At 47.7% G+C, this 23,614-nt stretch overlaps 1 protein-coding gene across 3 annotated transcripts in view; it reads left to right on the forward strand.

The window, feature by feature from the left end:
- The window catches only part of NR2E1 (nuclear receptor subfamily 2 group E member 1), a 133,039-nt gene that overhangs the window by 74,270 nt on the left and 35,155 nt on the right, over positions 1-23,614 (forward strand). For all 3 annotated transcript variants that reach the window (XR_012930345.1, XM_076054491.1, XM_076054490.1), the window contains exon 2: positions 6,833-6,859. Coding sequence is in view for 2 of the 3 variants with exons in the window: in XM_076054491.1 (XP_075910606.1) it covers positions 6,838-6,859 (22 nt within the window). In the remaining variant the exon portion in view is untranslated. The remainder of the gene's footprint in view (positions 1-6,832; positions 6,860-23,614) is intronic.

Consider the following 23,614-nt stretch of genomic DNA (forward strand, 5'->3'; position numbering starts at 1 on the left):
GGTCCCCCGTGTAGCCTGTGACAGGCTGTAGGGGCAAGTGCTGTTAGTAGCGAGTAGCAGCAGCGCCTGTGAACACACAAAGACAAAGGTCCCCCGTGTAGCCTGTAACGGGCTGTTGGGGCAAGTGCTGTTAGTAGCGAGTAGCAGCATCGCCTGTGAACATACAAAGACAAAGATCCCCCGTGTAGCCTGTAACAGGCTGTAGGGGCAAGTGCTGTTAGTAGCGAGTAGCAGCATCGCCTGTGAACACACAAAGACAAAGATCCCCCGTGTAGCCTGTGACAGACTGTTGGGGCAAGTGCTGTTAGTAGCGAGTAGCAGCAGCTATGAAGCCCGGCACGGCACACGAGGGGGTGGGTGGCCAGCACCACGCCCGGCCGCCTTTGTCTCCCCAGTGGCGATGTTCGCTACGCACCGCTACACCAGCTACTCAGCCCAGCGTAGCGCTGATTTCTTTCGCACCGTACTTAGCCCACCACGCTCATCGTAGGCGAAACGAAAGTGAATTTACGGTACAATAAACGTGACCGTGGTATCGTCACCGTTAGTGCCCTGGGCATTGGGGTCAGTCGCTATTGCTGTGTCTGTGCGTGATTATAATGATCAGTGGTGGTCTATGATTCATCCTCCCAATCTCCATATATATGTAAAAGGCAAAGTTGTGGTTGCGTGTGTCCGTTCAAAATGTTTAGCGTGCTTCCGGACATGCAACAAACTGGACATTTACCATGTGGGTACTTTCCAGACTGTACACCATGCAAACATTATAAAAATATATTTTTTTTTAGGGGGGGGGGAGGGGGGGAGCTCAATAATGTATTTATTGTTTGCACGGCAAGTGAGCTGTGACGTCACATCTGTCACGTGACCCTCGCATGTGGAAGCGTAACGCATTGTAGTGTAGCGGTTAGCGTTGTATCTGTGTGTGTATCTGTGTGTGTGTCTGTGTGTGTATCTGTGTGTGTGTGTCTGTGTGTGTGTGTGGAAGCGTAACGCATTGTAGTGTAGCGATTAGCGTTGTCTGTGTGTGTATCTGTGTGTGTGTGTATCTGTGTGTATCTGTGTGTATGTCTGTGTGTGTATCTGTATGTGTGTCTGTGTGTGTGGAAGCGTAACGCATTGTAGTGTAGTGGTTAGCGTTGTGTCTGTGTGTGTATCTGTGTGTGTGTGTATCTGTGTGTGTGTGTATCTGTGTGTGTGTGTATCTGTGTGTGTGTGTATCTGTGTGTGTGTGTGTATCTGTGTGTGTGTGTCTGTGTGTGTGTGTATCTGTGTGTGTGTGTATCTGTGTGTGTGTGTATCTGTGTGTGTGTGTATCTGTGTGTGTGTGTATCTGTGTGTGTGTGTATCTGTGTGTGTGTGTGTGTGTATCTGTGTGTGTGTGTATCTGTGTGTGTGTGTATCTGTGTGTGTGTGTCTGTGTGTGTGTGGAAGCGTAACGCATTGTAGTGTAGCGGTTAGCGCGCTGTGTATCTGTGTGTGTGTATCTGTGTGTGTGTATCTGTGTGTGTGTGTGTATCTGTGTGTGTATATCTGTGTCTGTGTGTGTATCTGTGTGTGTGTGTGTATCTGTGTGTGTGTGTGGAAGCGTAACGCATTGTAGTGTAGCGGTTAGCGCGCTGTGTATGTGTCTGTGTGTGTATCTGTGTGTGTCTGTGTGTGTATCTGTGTGTGTGTATCTGTGTGTGTATCTGTGTGTGTGTGTGTATCTGTGTGTGTCTGTGTGTGTGTGGAAGCGTAACGCATTGTAGTGTAGCGGTTAGCGCTACGCCGCGCTACGGACCCGGCGACCCGAGTTCGATTCCCGCTCACGGACACCACCAACCGGTGACGATTGTTTGAACCGGTCCTGGGCCTCCCCTTAGGTCGACTCAGCCTCAAACGAGTACCTGGTGTGGTGTGTAGTGAACATCGCCACTGGGGAAACAATGGTGAATCCAAGTCCCGGGCAAAGCCGGGTATTATAGCTAGTATTTATATATAAACCGTGTGCCCTTCTCTATGGCATATTGCATTGAATATCAATACCGTGAGTGCTTACATTATTCAAATGAGTATTTTATATCATCGAGGTTTGGAGGGACGAATTAATTGTCATCATCATCATCAATAATCCCGTCCCCAAGGTCGATAAAAATTCGTACCACTTTGGTAGCAAGTGCATAGACTTCCGATGGGCATACGCAGGCCCTGCCGTGTGAACGTGGACGCGTTTCTACTGGGTCACTTTAATAATAAAACACACACACACACACGTGTATACATTTATTATTACGTGTGTTAACAATCTAAAATGTTGCTGGCATAGCTTCCTAGATGACAGGACACAGACGCTGACTCGCACGTTATAATCCCGGATCCACAATAGAGATGTTTTTTTGTTGTTGTTGCCGTTAGATCGCGTAAACGTTTCTTTTTTAAATGTTGTGTCGTTAAAACCCGCCACCACCCAACGCAGACAATCAGCAAAGTGGGGGGTGGGGGTGGAGGTGGGGGGTGGGGGTGTCCGTCATGTCAAACAGAGCCCGGATAAATTCGTTACGAGGAACAAGCACGGTTTCTGTGCGTGTGTGGGAGGGGGGCAAATCCACAGCTACGTTGACAATCTGACGTACGACGTTTCGCCAGTAAATTACAACGGGCATCATCAGGAAGAAAAGTGTCCGCCCCAATAGAGGTCCGTCGCTTTATCACGGTAGCAGTCATTCGCTATCGATATCATCCATAATAGAGGTTTTTTTTTTGTTGTTGTTGGGGTCAGATCGATATAACTTGTTGTTGAGTAACAACAACTGGTTGGCGCGTGTGTGGTAGGAGGCAAAATGCACGGCAAAGTTCACAATCTGAGCAACTCACGGAGGCGACAGCTTGTATCGATTAATTGTATCGACTGTCGATCACTTTCTCAGCTGTCGACGAAAATTGACGGGGGAGAGAGTCCTACAGGGTAGGGCCCCGATCAAAAAAAGTTTGAGATAGTGGGGGTGAAGAATTGCAATTTCGACGGATTGACAAACGCTATCGATCCCGCTGTCGAAAAAAAAATCGATTTATAATCTTTGGTTCTTTCGGTAAAGTCACTTAGATGGAAGAAAAAATAAAAAAATTGAACACGACGTTTCGGTCGCAACACAACGGAAGGCTTGTGTTGTGACCCGAAACGTCGAATTCATTTATTATTTTGTCATCTACCCACTGTGTGACTTCACCGAAGGAAGCACGGATAATGGATTCCTGCAGTCACGAAAGATTAAAATAATCTATTATTTATTTTGTCGATTTATTTTGAAGGCATATATGCCAACAGGCCTTACATTCAATAGAGTCAGTAGATACAAGTGAGTGAATAGTATCTACTTATAGACATACATGCCAACAAGCCCTACATTCAATAGAGTCAGTAGATGCTACAGAGTGAATAGTATCTACTTATAGACATATAAGCCTACACGCCCTACATTCAATAGTCAGTAGATACAAGTGAGTGAGTAGTATCTACTTATAGACATATACATGCCAACAAGCCCTACATTCAATAGAGTCAGTAGATACTAGTGAGTGAATAGTATCTACTTATAGACATATTTATGCCTAGACGCCCTACATCCAATAGAGTCAGTAGATACAAGTGAGTGAGTAATATCTACTTATAGACATATATACCTACACGCACTACATTCAATAATGTCGTTACTACACCACTGATAATGTAGTTACTACGCCACTGATGATGTAGTTACTACACCACTGATAATGTAGTCACTACACCACTGATAATGTAGTTACTATACCACTGATAATGTAGTTACTACACCACTGATAATGTAGTTACTACAGCACTGATAATGTAGTTACTACGCCACTGATAATGTAGTTACTACAACACTGATAATGTAGTTATTACTCCACTGATAATGTAGTTACCACACCACTGATAATGTAGTTACTACATCACTGATAATGTAGTCACTACACCACTGATAATGTAGTTACTATACCACTGATAATGTAGTTACTACACCACTGATAATGTAGTTACTACAGCACTGATAATGTAGTTACTACGCCACTGATAATGTAGTTACTACAACACTGATAATGTAGTTACTACACCACTGATAATGTAGTTACTACACCACTGATAATGTAGTCACTACGCCACTGATAATGTAATTACTACACCACTGATAATGTAGTCACTACGCCACTGATAATGTAGTTACTACACCACTGATAATGTAGTTACTACATCACTGATAATGTAGTCATTACACCATTGATAATGTAGTTACTACACCACTGATACTGTAGTCACTACACCACTGATAATGTAGTTACTACACCACTGAAAATGTAGTTGCTACACCACTGATAATGTAGTTACTACACCACATGATAATGTAGTCACTACACCACTGATAATGTAGTTACTACACCACTGATAATGTAGTTACTACACCACTGATAATGTAGTTACTACATCACTGATAATGTAGTCACTACACCACTGATAATGTAGTTACTACACCACTGATAATGTAGTTACTACACCACTGATAATGTAGTTACTACACCACCGATAATGTAGTCACTACACCACTGACAATGTAGTCACTACACCACTGATAATGTAGTTACTACACCACTGAAAATGTAGTTGCTACACCACTGATAATGTAGTTACTACGCCACTGATAATGTAGTTACTACAACACTGATAATGTAGTTATTACTCCACTGATAATGTAGTTACTACACCACTGATAATGTAGTCACTACGCCACTGATAATGTAGTTACTACATCACTGATAATGTAGTCACTACACCACTGATAATGTAGTTACTACGTCACTGATAATGTAGTTACTACACCACTGATAATGTAGTTACTACACCACTGATAATGAGTTACTACATCACTGATAATGTAGTCATTACACCATTGATAATGTAGTTACTACACCACTGATACTGTAGTCACTACACCACTGATAATGTAGTTACTACACCACTGAAAATGTAGTTGCTACACCACTGATAATGTAGTTACTACACCACATGATAATGTAGTCACTACACCACTGATAATGTAGTTACTACACCACTGATAATGTAGTTACTACACCACTGATAATGTAGTTACTACATCACTGATAATGTAGTCACTACACCACTGATAATGTAGTTACTACACCACTGATAATGTAGTTACTACACCACTGATAATGTAGTTACTACACCACCGATAATGTAGTCACTACACCACTGACAATGTAGTCACTACACCACTGATAATGTAGTTACTACACCACTGAAAATGTAGTTGCTACACCACTGATAATGTAGTTACTACGCCACTGATAATGTAGTTACTACAACACTGATAATGTAGTTATTACTCCACTGATAATGTAGTTACTACACCACTGATAATGTAGTCACTACGCCACTGATAATGTAATTACTACACCACTGATAATGTAGTCACTACGCCACTGATAATGTAGTTACTACACCACTGATAATGTAGTTACTACACCACTGATAATGTAGTCACTACACCACTGATAATGTAGTTACTACATCACTGATAATGTAGTCACTACACCACTGATAATGTAGTTACTACGTCACTGATAATGTAGTTACTACACCACTGATAATGTAGTTACTACACCACTGATAATGAGTTACTACATCACTGATAATGTAGTCATTACACCATTGATAATGTAGTTACTACACCACTGATACTGTAGTCACTACACCACTGATAATGTAGTTACTACACCACTGAAAATGTAGTTGCTACACCACTGATAATGTAGTTACTACACCACATGATAATGTAGTCACTACACCACTGATAATGTAGTTACTACACCACTGATAATGTAGTTACTACACCACTGATAATGTAGTTACTACATCACTGATAATGTAGTCACTACACCACTGATAATGTAGTTACTACACCACTGATAATGTAGTTACTACACCACTGATAATGTAGTTACTACACCACCGATAATGTAGTCACTACACCACTGACAATGTAGTCACTACACCACTGATAATGTAGTTACTACACCACTGAAAATGTAGTTGCTACACCACTGATAATGTAGTTACTACACCACATGATAATGTAGTCACTACACCACTGATAATGTAGTTACTACACCACTGATAATGTAGTTACTACACCACTGATGATGTTGAGTTATTTATGGATTGAGTTATCGAATTATTGATGGATTGCGTGGTCAAGTCATTGATGAATTGAGTCGTCGAGTTATTGATGGATTGAGTGGTTGAGTTATTGATAGATTGAGTGGTTGAGTTCTTGATGGATTTAGTGGATAAGTGGTTGATTGGTTGAGTGAGTGGCAGATCATGTGCATAAGTAATGAATTGAGCGATTCAATAAGCAGACGTACAAAGTGGAGTGAGTGAGTGTATGTGAGTGAATGATTGAGTTAGTGAGTAGTTGAGTCAGTGAGTGGTTTATTGAGTTGTTTATTGTATGGATGAGTGAGTAGCTGTGTGGCTGAGTGTTTCACTGGGTGGCTGAGTGAGTGGCTGACTGAGTGAGCGGTTGACTGGTTTAGTGAGTGGCTGAATGAACGGTTCACTGGGTGAGTGTGTGGCTGAGTGAGTGGTTGACTGGGTGTCTGAGTGGCTGAGTGAGTGATTGATTGGTTGACTGCGTGAGTTAGTGGCTGCCTGGGCGAGTGAGTGGTTAACCTGGTAGGTGAGTGTGTGGCTGAGTGAGTGAGTGAGTCTAACCACACTTTTATCTCCCGCCCCTTGTCCACCCCCTTTCCATAGAAGCCATGAGCAAACCGGGATCGGCAAGTAAGGCACACACCCTTACGAACACATACACACACTTATACACACACTTATACACACACTGATACACACTTATACACACACCCTTACTAACATATACTCACCTACACACACTTATATACACACTTATACACACACTTATACACACTTATACACACACCCTTACTAAGACATACTCACCTACACACACTCCCTTACTAACACATACTCACCTACACACTCCCTTACTGATACATACACACTCCCTTACTGACACATACACACCTACACACACTTATACAAACACCTACACACACACACCCTTACTAAGACATACTCACCTACACACACTTACACACACACTTATACACACACCCTTACTAAGACATACACACACTTATACACACACCCTTACTAACACATGCACACCTACACACACACTTATACACACTTATACACACACTTATACACACACTTATACACACACTTATACACACACTTATACACATACCCTTACTAAGACATACACACCTACACACTTATACACACACCCTTATACACGCACGTATACACACCTACACACACCTACACACACATACACACACTTATACACACACTTATACACACACTTCCTTACTGACACTTATACACACTTATACACACACTCCCTTACTAACCCCTACACACACTTATACACACACTCCCTTACTAACACATACACACCTACACACACTTATATACACACTTATACACACACTTATACACACATTCCCTTACTGACACTTATACACACACTTATACAAACACTCCCTTACTAACACATACACACCCACACACACTTATATACACACTCCCTTACTAACACATATACACCGACACACACTTATACACACACTCCCTTACTGACACATACTCACCTACACACACTTATACACACACTCCCTTACTAACACATACACACACTTATACAAACACTCCCTTACTAACACATACACAATAACAGACACTTATACACACACCCTTACTAACACAAACACGCCTACACACACTTATACACACTCCCTTACTAACACATACACACACACTTATACACACACCCTTACTAACACAAACACGCTTACACACACTTATACACACACTTATACACACACTTATACACATACCCTTACTGACACATACACACACTTATACACACACCCTTACTAACACAAACACACCTACACACACTTATACACACTCCCTTACTAACACATACACACACACTTATACACACACGCTTACTAACACAAACACACCTACACACACTTATACACACACTCTTACTAACACATACACACATACACACACTCCCTTACTAACACATACACACACTTATACAGACACCCTTACTAACACATACTCACCTACACACACTTATACACACAAACCCTTACTAACACAAACACACCCAACACACACTAATACACACACACCCTTACTAACACATACACACCCACACACACTTATACACACACTCCCTTACTGACACATACACACACACTTATACACACACTCCCTTACTGACACACACACACATATACACACACCCTTACTAAGACATACTCACCTACAAACAAAGAACAAAGATCCCCCATATAGCCTTAACAGACTGTTGGGGCAAGTGCTGTTAGCGAGCACCTATGAAGGCCGGAACGGTACACGAGGGGGTGGGTGGCCAGCACCACGCCCGACCGCCTTTGTCTCCCTAGTGGCAATGTTTACACACCGCACCAGGTACTCATTTGAGGCTGAGTCGACCTAGGGGAGGCCCGGGACCGGTTCAGATAATCGTCACTGGTGTTGTCCGTGAGCGGGAATCGAACCCGGGTCGCCAGGTTCATAGCGCCGCGCGCTAACCGCTACACTATCGCTCCCCACACACACACTTATACACACACACCCTTACTAACACATACAAACCCACACACACTTATACACACACTCCCTTACTAACACAAACACACCCACACACACTTATACAAACACTCCCTTACTAACACATACACACCCACACACACTTATACACACACTCCCTTACTAACACATACACACCCACACACAATTATACACACACTCCCTTACAACAGCAACCGCCATTCGCCACTAAGTGGCGGTGACGTCACCACGACGCTTGTGCCAGGCTATGTGCACCCTGAGGCCACGTGAAGTGTCGAACGCCCGCTGGCAGGAGGTCACGGGGCAGACCCAGGTGCCACACGGCGCTCCGCTCGTTGTTCTGAGTGTCGCTCAGGGCGACTACCTCCAACTGCCCAGTAGCAGCATCCTTCACGAGCCTCCTCCACAGAGGCCGATCTTGGCACCGCTGGTACCAGTCATCGGCAAGTCCACTCAGCTCCACGTCCTCTTGTACCACATCACTCCATCTCTTCTCTAGCCCATGCCGTGCCCGCTTAGCCCCCTCGATCCGGCCAAACAAAAGCTGTTTCGGCATGCGGTGGCTGGGCATGCGGGCTACATGACCCAGCCATCGCAGCCTTGCCCGCCGGAGGAGCTCACCGATGGGACCTTGCCCAGATTTTTCAAGGATTTGTGAGCTCCTCACACAATCCAGTCTGGTTAAACCCAGGATAAATCGTTGGCAGGCCAGCCTAAATGTTTCTAACCGGTGAAGATGTTCCATTAGGGGGTCCACGTTTCGCAAGCGTAGAGAAGGGAGGGAATGACCGTGGCCGAGAAGACCTGAAGCTTAGTGCGGAGCGACAGTCCAGGTAGCTTCCACACAGCGTTACGCAACCGATGAAAAGATATTGCCGCTCGACTGATTCGGAGTGAGACCTCTGCTGTTAAACTGGAGCCGGTAATGAGCACACTGCCTAGGTATGGGAAACTCTCCACTCTCTCCACAACTGCCCCATCACCGATTGGGAGGTGTGGGGGTTGAGTGTCCGATGGTACAAAATACCCAGGCAGGTGCTTAGTTTTGGTGGGGCTGATGGTAAGGCCCCATCTGTTAGTGTAACGCTCCAGTCTCAGCAGCAGCATCTCCAACTCCTCCTCTGAATGAGCAGCTATTACCAAATCATCAGCATACATAACGTGGTTGAGCAATAGGGAGCCATCCCTTGACCGTACCCGGGCATCGATCAGCCTCCCATTATATCTGTACCACATGGAGATTCCCCCAGTACAGCTATTGAAGGCTTCACGAACTACGTGGTCAAAATAGATGTTAAATAATGTGGGAGCCAGAGGACATCCCTTTCGCACCCCAAGGTGTACAGGGAAAGGCTCCGACTCCCGGCCACGTAGTTATATCCGGGCCCGCTCACCATCATGAAGGTCCTTAATGATCGTGAGCAGAGGTTCAGGTACTCCAAAAGCAAGAAGAACAACCCAGAGCCCATGCCTATTGATGGTATCAAAAGCCTTGACCAGGTCAATAAAGCAGAGATGTAGATCTTGCTGGAATTCCCTACACCTCTGCTGTAGCAGACGGACAGAAAATATGGCATCTGTGCAGGACCGCCCTTTCCTGAAACCGCACTGGGGCTCCGCAAGCCTCTCCTCAGCGTGCCTTGCAAGGCGATGTTGAATAATCCTTGCCAGGACCTTTCCCGGCACACTGAGGAGTGAAATGCCCCTGTAGTTGTTACAGTCTATGCGGTCCCCCTTCTTAAAGAGGGTGACCACCAGGGCATTCTTCCAATCCTGCGGAACCCGTCCAGTGGTCCAGACTGTTGTTATGATGTCTTATAGGGCAGTCTGTCCACAAACTCCACCCTCCCTCAGCATTTCGCTTGGGAAATCATCTCTGACTGCTGCCTTTCCTGGTCTCAGACTCCGGATCGCCCTCAGTACTTCCTAAACAGATGGCACCTCAGCCAGCCACTCACAGGGGGTGACTTCTTTCAATATTTGAGGCAACGCAGCCTCAGCAGGGTCATCCTCACTTTGTGCCATGATGTTTTCCTGGCTGAGGGATTTTCCCTCCCCCAGGACCTCACAGAAATGCTCAGCAAACCTGCAAACCTGTTCCTGGGGGTCAGAGATTGGATCACCACTTTTTCCCCTAATGATGGTAATAGGTGTGGCGCTGCAGGTTTCTTTTTTGATGGAGTTAAATAGAGATTTGTGATCGCGGGCCACTGAGGCAGACTCCATCTCCTCAGCAACCCGCGACCACCACCCATACTTGCAGTGCCTCACGGCTCTCCGAACCTCCGAGCGAAGGTTACGGTAAGCCTCCTCATTCTCTGACGTGGGATTCTGTAGCCGATGACAGTGGGCCTGTCGCTTTTTCTCAACCATCCTGAACACCTCCTCTGTCAGCAAGGGTCTTTGGGGAGGTCCTGACCGCGTACCCAAAGCAGACATTGCAGCCGCATGAGTCACAGTTCTAAACCTCGCCCATTTACCCTCGACATCAGGAGGAGTGGGGGACGATGCCAACCCCAGCCGCAGGCGATGATGAAATTCTCGCTTGCAACTTTCATCAGATAACCGAGACCAGGCCACTTTTGGTTGGAATGGGGTCCTGGGTGTACACCCACCACCGGAGCGGAAGAATGGGCGGCGCATCTTACAGATGACAAGTCGATGGTCAGAGGGCAGATCAGCTCCACGGTAGTTCCTGGTGTCAAGGACATGGGCTCGCATCCGCTGGTCCATCACTATGTAGTCCAGCAGATGTTCTTGCTTGGACCCGGCATGCATCCATGATGTTGTTTGGATGCGCCGATGCCGGAACAGCGTGTTGGTAATTACATGTCCATGGGCTGCACAAAAATCTAGCAGCCTCCTACCGTTGTTATTAAGCTGATCCGGCCCATGCCCTCCAATCACTCCAGGCCAGGTGCCAGCATCATGACCAACTCGGGCATTGAAGTCACCCAACAAGATGACTCTATTTCGAGGGGCCACTTTAGCCAGCACCTGTGACAGGAGGTCATAGAAGGCATCTGATTCATCGGCTTTGCCTGCATCCCTCCACGGATGTTCGTCTTCGGTGGGGGCATAAGTAACCACGACCACTAATCCTCGCCTCCGATTGATGGGAAGGCGAGCCCAAAGTAGCCTGGGGCTTACAGCTTCCCACACCTCACCGCTACGCTCCCACGCCCCCTTAATTCTTTTGTTCAAAAGAAGAGCCACACCCTGTTGTTTGGCCGTCTCCTGCCCCGAGTAGAGGACTGTCCACCCCTCATGGTGGCAGGAGCCAGAACCGGTCCACCGGACCTCCTGAATGCCACAGAGATCCAAGCGGTACCAGTCCAGCTCCAGACAGAGGAGTGGCAGCCTCTCCTCCGCAGTGAGCGTTCGAACATTCCACGTGGCCATCCGTAATGGCTTTTCGTTGTTTCGGGAAGAGCCCTGAGGGTTGAGATTCAATCTCCTGGCTCTGCCAATTGGGGTTTGGCCAGGAGACGTCATAGACGCTTGTCCCCCGGGGCCTCCGGCACAAGCTTATTTTTTACATATTTAAGTTTAAGTTGTAGTTTCGTGGTATTTTTTTGAAGGTGGAGGGGTTACCAGCCCCTCGCACCCGTCCAGAGCCCCCGTTTAGCCCCTGTGGTGGTCACAGACGCCATGAGGGGAGGAACCAATCGGAATTGGCCCTCCCCCCACAGCACTGTCCACGACAGAGTTGCCCGTCCGGCACCGCGAGGAGGTAGGGGGTTGTTTTGCCGGACGACACCTACACACACTCATACACACACACTCCGTTACTAACACATACATACACACACCTACACACACTCATACACACACACTCCCTTACTAACACATACATACACACACCTACACACTCATACACACACACTCCCTTACTAACACATACATACACACACCTACACACACTCATACACGCACTCCCTTACTAACACATACATACACACACCTACACACACTCATACACATACACTCCCTTACTAACACATACATACACACACCTACACACACTCAAACACACACACTCCCTTACTAACACATACATACACACACCTACACACACTCATACACACACACACTCCCTTACTAACACATACATACACACACCTACACACACTCATACACACACACACACTCCCTTACTAACACATACATACACACACCTACACACACTCATACACACACACTCCCTTACTAACACGTACATACACACACCTACACACACTCATACACACACACTCCCTTACTAACACATACATACACACACCTACACACACTCATACACACACACTCCCTTACTAACACATACATACGCACACCTACACACACTCATACACACACACACTCCCTTACTAACACATACATACACACACCTACACACACTCATACACACACACACTCCCTTACTAACACATACATACACACACCTACACACTCATACACACACACTCCCTTACTAACACATACATACACACACCTACACACACTCATACACACACTCCCTTACTAACACATACATACACACACCTACACACACTCATACACACACACACTCCCTTACTAACACATACATACACACACATACACACACTCATACACACACTCCCTTACTAACACATACATACACACACATACACACACTCATACACACACACTCCCTTACTAACACGCCCACCCTCCTTTCGTGTACCTCGCCCGCCTCCAGAGGCGCTCGCTACCTCGTCGTCACAAGGCGACACGTGGGGGCGTGGCCGGGCGGGGGTGGGCGGGGCAGGGCGAGGGTGGGCGGGGCTTGGCGGTGGAGGGGGCGTGGCAAGGGCACCTTTGTCTTAGCGCGCGCGACTTTTTTTTTTGACTCCGCTTCTCTTAGCGCCCGACGCTCCAACATCGCGACCGCCGTTCCCACAGCCGTCACGCGCGCGCGGGCGCGCGCGCGCTCCTAATTGGACTCGTAGACACCAAAGGCAAAGGCTCCCCCCCTTGGCACCCTCCCCGGTATAGCCTCCCACGGGCTGTTGATGATGGCGACGATGACGACGATGATGACGATGATGACGACGATGATGACGACGATGATGACGACGACGACGATGATGACGACGATGATGACGACGATGATGACGATGACGATGACGACGACGATGATAACGATGATGACGACGATGACGACGACGATGATGACGATGATGACGACGACGACAATGATGACTATGATGACGACGATGACGACGATGACGACGACGACGAAGGTGACGACTATGATGACGATGACGATGATGACGACGACTAAAATGATGACGATGATGACGACGATGACGATGATGACAATGATGACGATGATGACGACGATGACGCCAATGATGATGACAATGATCACGACGACGACGATGATGACGACGACGATGATGACGACGATGACGACGACGATGACGATGATGACGACGACGATGATGACGACGATGACGACAATGATGACGATGATGACGACGACGATGATGACGACAATGATGACGATGACGACGATGACGACGATGATGACGACAATGACGATGATGACGACGACGATGACGATGACGACGATAAAGTCGCCGACTCTTACTAAAGGGGTCGCGTCTGTCACAGCCCCTGCGACACAACAGTTCCGTGTGGCCATCTTGCCCTGTAAGATTGACAAAACGACCAGTCAAAGCGTTCTATCTGTGTACCGCATTGTTTACGGGATTTGTTTACTCCAGCCTTGTACTTTACACTCCCCTCGTGCTTGTGCGTTGTTGTTGCTGTTGTTGTAAGGTTCTGGACCACCCCACCCACCTCCCCCAGTGCCCCCCAACCGATACATCTGTGACACAAAGAGCTTCATAGCTCTTCGAATTCATCGATCCTCCGGGACAGCTTCGGGGATGATTCTAAATCGGCGTTGTGACCGTTGCGAGCTGGGGCTGTGTGGTCCCTCGTCCGCCTTTGTCTCTCTCCTCTGCTCATTCTGCTCCTCCCCCCCCGAAGCCCCCCCCCCACCCCCCCGTGCGGTGATTGACAGCTCGGCTAATGAGTCGTGAGGCTTAGACAAACGCGGCTTCTGAGCGCAGTCAAGTTCAGTTTGAGCGAAACGTGGTTTGCTTTATTGCCTCCACGCTCTTTCTAATTCCACCCCCTCCTCCTCATCTCTCTCTCTCTCCCTCCAACTCTCCCTCTCTCTCTCTCCCTCTCCAACTCTCTCTCTCTCTACCCCCACCTCCTCATCTCTCTCTCCTACCCCACCTCCTCATCTCTCTCTCCCTCTCCAACTCTCCCTCTCTCTCTCTCTCTACCCCCACCTCCTCATCTCTCTCTCCCTCTCCAACTCTCCCTCTCTCTCTCTCTCCACCTCCTCTCTCTCTCTCTCTCTCTCCCTCTCCCAACTCTCCCTCTCTCTCTACCCCCACCTCCTCATCTCTCTCTCTCCCTCTCCAACTCTCTCTCTCTCCCTCAATCTCCACCCCCCTCTCTCTCTCTCTTCCACTCTCTCTTTCTCTTTCCCATTCTCTGTAACTCCCCCACTCTATCTAACGCTGCTTTTCTTGATTTCTGTTTCAAACTCTCTCTCTCCCCCCCTCTCTCTCTCCAACTCTCTCTCTCCCCCCTCATCTCTTTCTCTCTCTCCAACTCTCTCTCTCTCTCCACCCCCCCCCCCATCTTTCTCCCTCTCTCTCTCTATCTCCCCCGCTCATCTCTCTCTCCTTCTCCCTCTCTCTCTCTATCTCCACCCCCTCCTCCTATCTCTCTCTTCCACTCTCTCTTTCTCTCTCCAACTCTCTCTCTCCCCCTCTCTCTCCAACTTTCTCTTTCTCTATCTCCACCCCCCCCCCTCATCTCTCTCCAACTCTCTCTCTCTCTCTATCTCCCCCCTCATCTCTCTCTCCCTCTCCAACTCTCTCTCTCTATCTCCCCCCCCCTCATCTCTCTCCAACTCTCTCTCTCTATATATATCCACCCCCCTTCTCTCTCTCTCTATCTCCCCCCCTCTCTCTCCAACTCGCTTTCTCTCTCCCTCTCTCTATCTCCACCCCCCCTCATCTCTTTCTCTCTCTCTATCTCCCCCTCATCTCTCTATCTCCCCCCCCCCCTCATCTCTCTCCCTCTCTTTCCCATTCTCTGTAACTCCAACCACTCTATCTAACGCGGCTTTTCTCTCCAACTCTCACCCCCCCCCTACCCTACCCTCTCTCGTTCTCTCCCCCTTTATCTAACTCTCATTTCTCTTCTCTCTCTCTCGTTCTCTCTCTCCAACTCTCTTTCTCCCTATCCCTCACTCTGTGTCTTAACCTTCTCTCTCCTACTCTCTCTTACTCCATCTAACTCTCTCGTACACGACCTTAAATTCCCTTTCTAAAGCTCTCTAGCCCAATATTTTTTTCACTCTCTCTCTCTCTCTATCTCTCTCGTGTGTGTGTGTTTTTTTACGGTCAGAGGAAACAAGAAGATGATCGGTTTAATCTTGATGTTAAGTTTTTCGTGACTGCGATGAGCCAGAACTTTTTAGTTCGTTCGGTAACGTTGCGTGGGTATAAAATAAATTAAAAATAATGTTTAAAAAAAATAAAATAAAAATAAAATGAATCAAATCACGACGTTTCGGAAGCATCGCAAGCTCTCCGTCATCACGTGGGAAGGCCACAGCAATAAACAAATTGATGTAATGTCTCCCAAATTGCTGTAATGTGCCCATTAGAGCAATTAGTATCTTGCTGTTGCCTTCCCACCTGATGACGGAAGCTTGTGATGCTTCCGAAACGTCGTGATTTGATTTTTTATTTTTTTAATTTGAATGTATTTTTAATTTGATCCTACGTGACTTTACCGCCGGAACTAGAAAGTGTGCTGCTGTTTAGTCGCCACTTTGCTTCGTTATTCATTTCGGTTTTTTTTGTATCTTTCCATCGCTTTTTTTTTATGAAAGATTTCACGAGTTGCACCATTGCGCAACAAATCCATCTGTGCTACTTTCTTCGTCGACACGAACAGCAACACGGAGAAGCACGTTCAGCTCCTCCTCCTCCTCCTTACCCCTTCCCTATCTCTCTACCCCCTCTCTCTCTACCCCCTCTGTACCCCTCTCTCTCTACCCCCTCTCTCTCTACCCCCCCCCTCTCTCTCTACCCCCTCTCTCTCTACCCCCTCTCTCTCTACCCCCTCTATCTCTACCCCCCTCTCTCTACCCCCCTCTCTCTACCTCCTCTCTCTCTACCCCCTCTATCTCTACCCCCTCTATCTCTACCCCCCCTCTCTCTACCCCCTCTCTCAATACCCCCTCTCTCTCTACCCCCCTCTCTCTCTACCCCCTCTCTCTCTACCCCCTCTCTCTCTACCCCCTCTCTCTCTACCCCCTTCTCTCTACCCCTCTCTCTCTACCCCTCTCTCTCTCTACCCCCTCTATCTCTACCCCCTCTCTCTCTACCCCCTCTCTCTACCCTCTCTCTCTACCCCCTCTCTCTCTCTACTCCCTCTCTCTCTACCCCCTCTCTCTCTACCCCCTCTCTCTCTACCCCCTCTCTCTCTCTACCCCATCTCTCTCTACCCCCCCTCTCTCTACCCCCTCTCTCTCTACCCCCTCTCTCTCTACCCCCTCTCTCTCTACCCCCTCTATCTCTACCCCCTCTCTCTCTACCCCCTCTCTCAATACCCCCTCTCTCTCTACCCCCTCTCTCTCTACCACTTATCTCTCTACCCCTCTCTCTCTACCCCCTCTATCTCTACCCCCTCTCTCTCTACCCCTCTCTCAATACCCCCTCTCTCTCTACCCCCTCTCTCTCTACCCCCTCTCTCTCTACCCCCTCTCTCTACCCCCTCTCTCTACCCCTTCTCTCTCTACCCCCTCTCTCTCTACGCCCTCTCTCTCTACCCCCTCTCTCTCTACCCCCTCTCTCTACCCCCTCTCTCTCTACCCCCTCTCTCTACCCCTCTCTCTACCCCCTCTCTCTACCCCCTCTCTCTACCACCTCTCTCTCTCTACCCCCTCTCTCTCTACCCCCTCTCTCTCTACCCCCTCTCTCTCTACCCCCTCTCTCTCTCTACCCCCTCTCTCTATCCCCCTCTCTCTCTACCCCCTCGCCCTACCCCCTCTCTCTACCCTCTCTCTCTACCCTCTCTCTCTACCCCCTCTCTCTCTACCCCCTCTCTCTACCCCATCTCTCTCTACCCCCTCTCTCTACCCCCTCTCTCTCTCTCTACCCCCTCTCTCTCTCTACCCCCTCTCTCTCTACCCCCTCTCTCTCTCCTACCCTCTCTCTCTCTACCCCCTCTCTCTACCCTCTCTCTCTACCCCTCTCTCTCTACCCCCTCTCTCTCTCTACCCCCTCTCTCTCTCTCTACCCCCTCTCTCTACCCCCTCTCTCTCTACCCCTCTCTCTACCCCCTCTCTCTCTCTACCCCCTCTCTCTCTCTACTCTCTCTCTCTCTACCCTCTCTCTCTCTCTACCCTCTCTCTCTACCCCTTTCTCTCTACCCCCTCTCTCTACTCCCTCTCTCTACCCCCTCTCTCTCTACTCCCTCTCTCTCTACCCCCTTTCTCTACCCCCTCTCTCTCTACCCCCTCTCTCTCTACCCCTCTCTCTCTCTACCCCCTCTCTCTACCCTCTCTCTCTACCCCTCTCTCTCTACGCCCTCTCTCTCTACCCCTCTCTCTCTACCCCCTCTCTCTCTACCCCCTCTCTCTCTCTACCCCATCTCTCTCTACCCCCCCTCTCTCTACCCCCTCTCTCTCTACCCCCTCTCTCTCTACCCCCTCTCTCTCTACCCCCTCTCTCTCTCTACCCCCTCTCTCTATCCCCCTCTCTCTCTACCCCCCTCGCCCTACCCCCTCTCTCTACCCTCTCTCTCTACCCTCTCTCTCTACCCCCTCTCTCTCTCTACCCCCTCTCTCTACCCCATCTCTCTCTACCCCCTCTCTCTACCCCCTCTCTCTCTCTCTACCCCCTCTCTCTCTCTACCCCCTCTCTCAATACCCCCTCTCTCTCTCTACCCCCTCTCTCTCTACCCCCCCTCGCCCTACCCCCCCCCCCCATCTCTACCCCCCTCTCTCTCTCTCCCCTCTCTCTCTACCCCCCTCTCTCTACCCCCCCTCGCCCTACCCCCCATCTCTACCCCCTCTCTCTCTCTCCCCCCTCTCTCTCTACCCCCCTCTCTCTCTACCCCCCTCGCCCTACTCTCTCTCTATATATGTTCCCCCTGTTTTCTATGGTAATATTTTTTAAACTCTTTATAACGCTCACTCTCCGTTTTTCAAACTCTTGTCTCTCTCTCTTACACACTCTCTCTCTCTCTCTCGAACTCTCTCTCCCACTATCATAATACGGGGGTTTTCCCCCTTTTTTTTGGGAACAAAACTGAAACCTTTTTTTTACAAGGATTCATGTTGCTGCATCAACCACAATACTTGCAGTCAAAATGCAAACAAAAAACACGCTTTGATAATATGATGATGCATTGTCCTTGGAACTGATTGGTCCACACCAGGGACAGCTTTCCTTAGAGCCGAGTCTCAATTGGTGCTAGACCAGATGACGCCAAAAGGCTGTACAGCTCAAAGACAATGCCGCTATGAGGGCTCTGGGTAAGCATCTACATCATTGGACCTCCTTTTGCCAGTAACAAAATATAATGATAGGGTTTGTTCTCCCAATCTCGCTTCAACTCTCTCTTTCCAACTCTCACTCATCTCTCTATCTCACTCTCGCTCTCTCTCTCTGGCAAAATGACTCTCTCACACGCTCTCGAACTCCCTCGTTATCTCTGTTACCTTATCAGCTCTAAATATGCACGCGATTGTAGACCTCTGTATATAGATACACAGCACATCAGGATATTTATACTGGAGCAGGAGGAATCCGAAGAGCTTTGGAGCATTTTTGATTTGAAGCTTTCGTGACTGCAGGGATTCATCTTCTCGGTTATTTCGGTGAAGTCAATGAAATAGAAAAATAAAATAAAAATAAGTAAAATAATAAAATTACGATAAGAAAATTTTACTTTAAATAATAAGTTTAAAATAATAAAAGGGACTTTTATTTATTTATTTTTGTTTTACATTTACGTGACTTTGCCGAAGGAACCAAGAATATGTACAAATAAACACAACGATTTTCATCTCAGCAGATATAAGGCCCACCGAGATATGAACTTATTTTTCAGAAGCGACTTAACGTGTGGACATTTACTGCAGTAATGCTGAATAATCTAAATGCACGTTTCTAAATTATTAATAGTTCCCGCTTAAATTTTGATTGAAAGCTTTCGTGACTGCAGGGATTCATATTCTTGGTTCCTTCGGTAAAGTCACCACCACGTAGATAGGGAAACAATAAAATAATAAAAATGTAAAACAATAAAATTGTTGTAAAATATTAAACACAACATTCACAATCTGAGTACTGAGTACAATCACAATCAGCGCGTTACTAGTACAGCACTAGCCGCTTGTGTGTTGGAGAGTAAATCCACAACATTCACAATCTGAGTACTGAGTACAATCACAATCAGTGCGTTACTAGTACAGCACTAACCGCTTGTGTGTTGGAGAGTAAACCCACTACAACATTCACAATCTGAGTACTGAGTACAATCACAATCAGTGCGTTACTAGTACAGCACTAACCGCTTGTGTGTTGGAGAGTAAACCCACTACAACATTTACAATCTGAGTACTGAGTACAATCACAATCAGTGCGTTACTAGTACAGCACTAACCGCTTGTGTGTTGGAGAGTAAATCCACAACAACATTCACAATCTGAGTACTGAGTACAATCACAATCAGTGCGTTACTAGAACAGCACTAACCGCTTGTGTGTTGGAGAGTAAATCCACAACATTCACAATCTGAGTGCTGAGTACAATCACAATCAGTACGTTACTAGAACAGCACTAACCGCTTGTGTGTTGGAGAGTAAATCCACAACAACATTCACAATCTGAGTACTGAGTACAATCACAATCAGTGAGTTACTAGTACAGCACTAATCAGTTGTGTGTTGGAGAGTAAATCCACAACATTCACAATCTGAGTACTGAGTACAATCACAATCAGTGCGTTACTAGTACAGCACTAACCGCTTGTGTGTTGGAGAGCCAAATCACAACATTTACAATCTGAGTACTGAGTACAATCACAATCAGTGCGTTACTAGTACAGCACTAACCGCTTGTGTGTTGGAGAGTAAATCCACAACAACATTCACAATCTGAGTACTGAGTACAATCACAATCAGTGAGTTACTAGTACAGCACTAACCAGTTGTGTGTTGGAGAGTAAAGCCACAACATTCACAATCTGAGTGCTGAGTACAATCACAATCAGTACGTTACTAGAACAGCACTAACCGCTTGTGTGTTGGAGAGTAAATCCACAACAACATTCACAATCTGAGTACTGAGTACAATCACAATCAGTGAGTTACTAGTACAGCACTAACCAGTTGTGTGTTGGAGAGTAAATCCACAACATTCACAATCTGAGTACTGAGTACAATCACAATCAGTGCGTTACTAGTACAGCACTAACCGCTTGTGTGTTGGAGAGCAAACCCACTACAACATTTACAATCTGAGTACTGAGTACAATCACAATCAGTACGTTACTAGTACAGCACTAGCCGCTTGTGTGTTGGAGAGTAAAGCCACAACAACATTTACAATCTGAGTCCCGTGACGTTTCGCCAGTAACTACAACGAGCATCATCAGGTGGCAGCCAGATCTGTGTGGAGAAATCATCCTCCTGTTTGGTTCCTTAAATAGAGGCGTAGGTGTGATGACGTCACTTGTGATGTGATGACGTCACTTGTGACGTCATCACATCTACGCGAAGTGGTGGGGAGGGCGATTAATGAATGCATCTAAATGACAATGGGTATCCATTGGCGGCTGGGTTATTTAACGGGCTTAACGACAGATTAATGTACTTACGCAATCTAACACAAACAAAAACCTGTATTGTGGATGATATCGGTCGCGAAAAGCCTGCTGCGCTGTTAAACGAACAAAAACACAATACTCAAAGACGCGATAGGAGTGCAAAGTATAGCAAATGTATACGAATCACTTACAAATATACACAAACGACACTAAGCTTCGATAAACTCAACTGCTTTGTATTGTTACGAGCTAAGGGGCTTTCTCCGAAGCGACGCTGGCCGCTACAAACGATAGCAGCTCAACCAAGTAGTGGATTTATCTTCGCGGGGAAATTTACAGCAGCAGCATCCTCTAAATAATGTAGACGCAAGCGTGGAGCCCGGGGTTTGCTTCTGAGATTCAGCCACTGCCTGTGGTAAAACGACGTTCGCAGGTGTAGTGAGTTGATGGACTCACCAGTGACTCACACAGAGAGTCCCATAGACTCCCACAGAGACCCACACAACTCGCAAAGAGACCCACAGACTCACCACACAGAGAACCCACAGACTCACCACACAGAGAACCCACAGACTCACCACACAGAGACCCACACCACTCGCAAAGAGACCCACAGACTCAACACACAGAGAACCCACAGACTCACCACACAGAGACTCACCACACAGAGACCCACACAACTCGCAAAGAGACCCACAGACTCACCACACAGAGAACCCACAGACTCACCACACAGAGACTCACACAACTCGCAAAGAGACCCACAGACTCACCAGACAGAGAACCCACAGACTCACCACACAGAGAACCCACAGACTCACCACACAGAGAACCCACAGACTCACCACACAGAGAACCCACAGACTCACCACACAGAGAACCCACAGACACACCACACAGAGAACCCACAGACTCTCCACACAGAAACTCACCACACAGAGACCCACACAACTCACACAGAGACCTACAGACTCACACAGAGAACCACAGACTCACCACACAGAGACCCATAGACTTACCACACAGAGACTCACCACAGAGACCCACACAACTCGCAAAGAGACCCACAGACTCACCACACAGAGAACCCACAGACTCACCACACAGAGAACCCACAGACTCACCACACAGAGACCCACACAACTCGCAAAGAGACCCACAGGCTCACCACACATAGAACCGACAGACTCACCACACAGAGACCCACAGACTCACACAGAGACCCACAAACTCACTACACAGAGAAGCCATAGACTCTCCACCAGAGACTCACCACACAGAGACCCACACAACTCACACAGAGACCTACAGACTCACACAGAGAACCACAGACTCACCACACAGAGACCCACAGACTCACCACACAGAGACCCACAGACTCACACAGAGACCCACAAACTCACTACACAGAGAAGCCATAGACTCTCCACCAGAAACTCACCACACAGAGACCCACAGACTCACACAGAGACCTACAGACTCACCACACAGAGACCCACAGACTCACCACACAGAGACTCACACAACTCACACAGAGACCTACAGACTCACACAGAGAACCACAGACTCACCACACAGAGACCCACAGAGACTCACCACACAGACAACCCACAGAGGACAATACCAATCTAAACCGGGTGGTTGTCTCCGTGCTGTGTGTCACGTCTCCCGTCCGCTCACCACGACCACCCCCACCCCACCACCACTACCACCACCACCACCACTACGACTACCACCACTACCATTACCAACACTACCACCACCCCACCACCACCACCCCACCACCACCACTACCACCACCACTACCACCACCCCACTACCACCACTACCACCACCCCACCACCACCACCCACCACTACCACCACCACCACCACCACCCCACTACCACCACCACCCCACCACCACCACCACACCACCACCACCACCCCCACCACCACCACCACC

Source organism: Petromyzon marinus, chromosome 66, assembly GCF_048934315.1.
Source record: "Petromyzon marinus isolate PM22_M1 ecotype Great Lakes invasive population chromosome 66, UKy_Petmar_22M1.pri1.0, whole genome shotgun sequence".
Classification (NCBI taxonomy): Eukaryota; Metazoa; Chordata; class Hyperoartia; order Petromyzontiformes; family Petromyzontidae; genus Petromyzon; species Petromyzon marinus.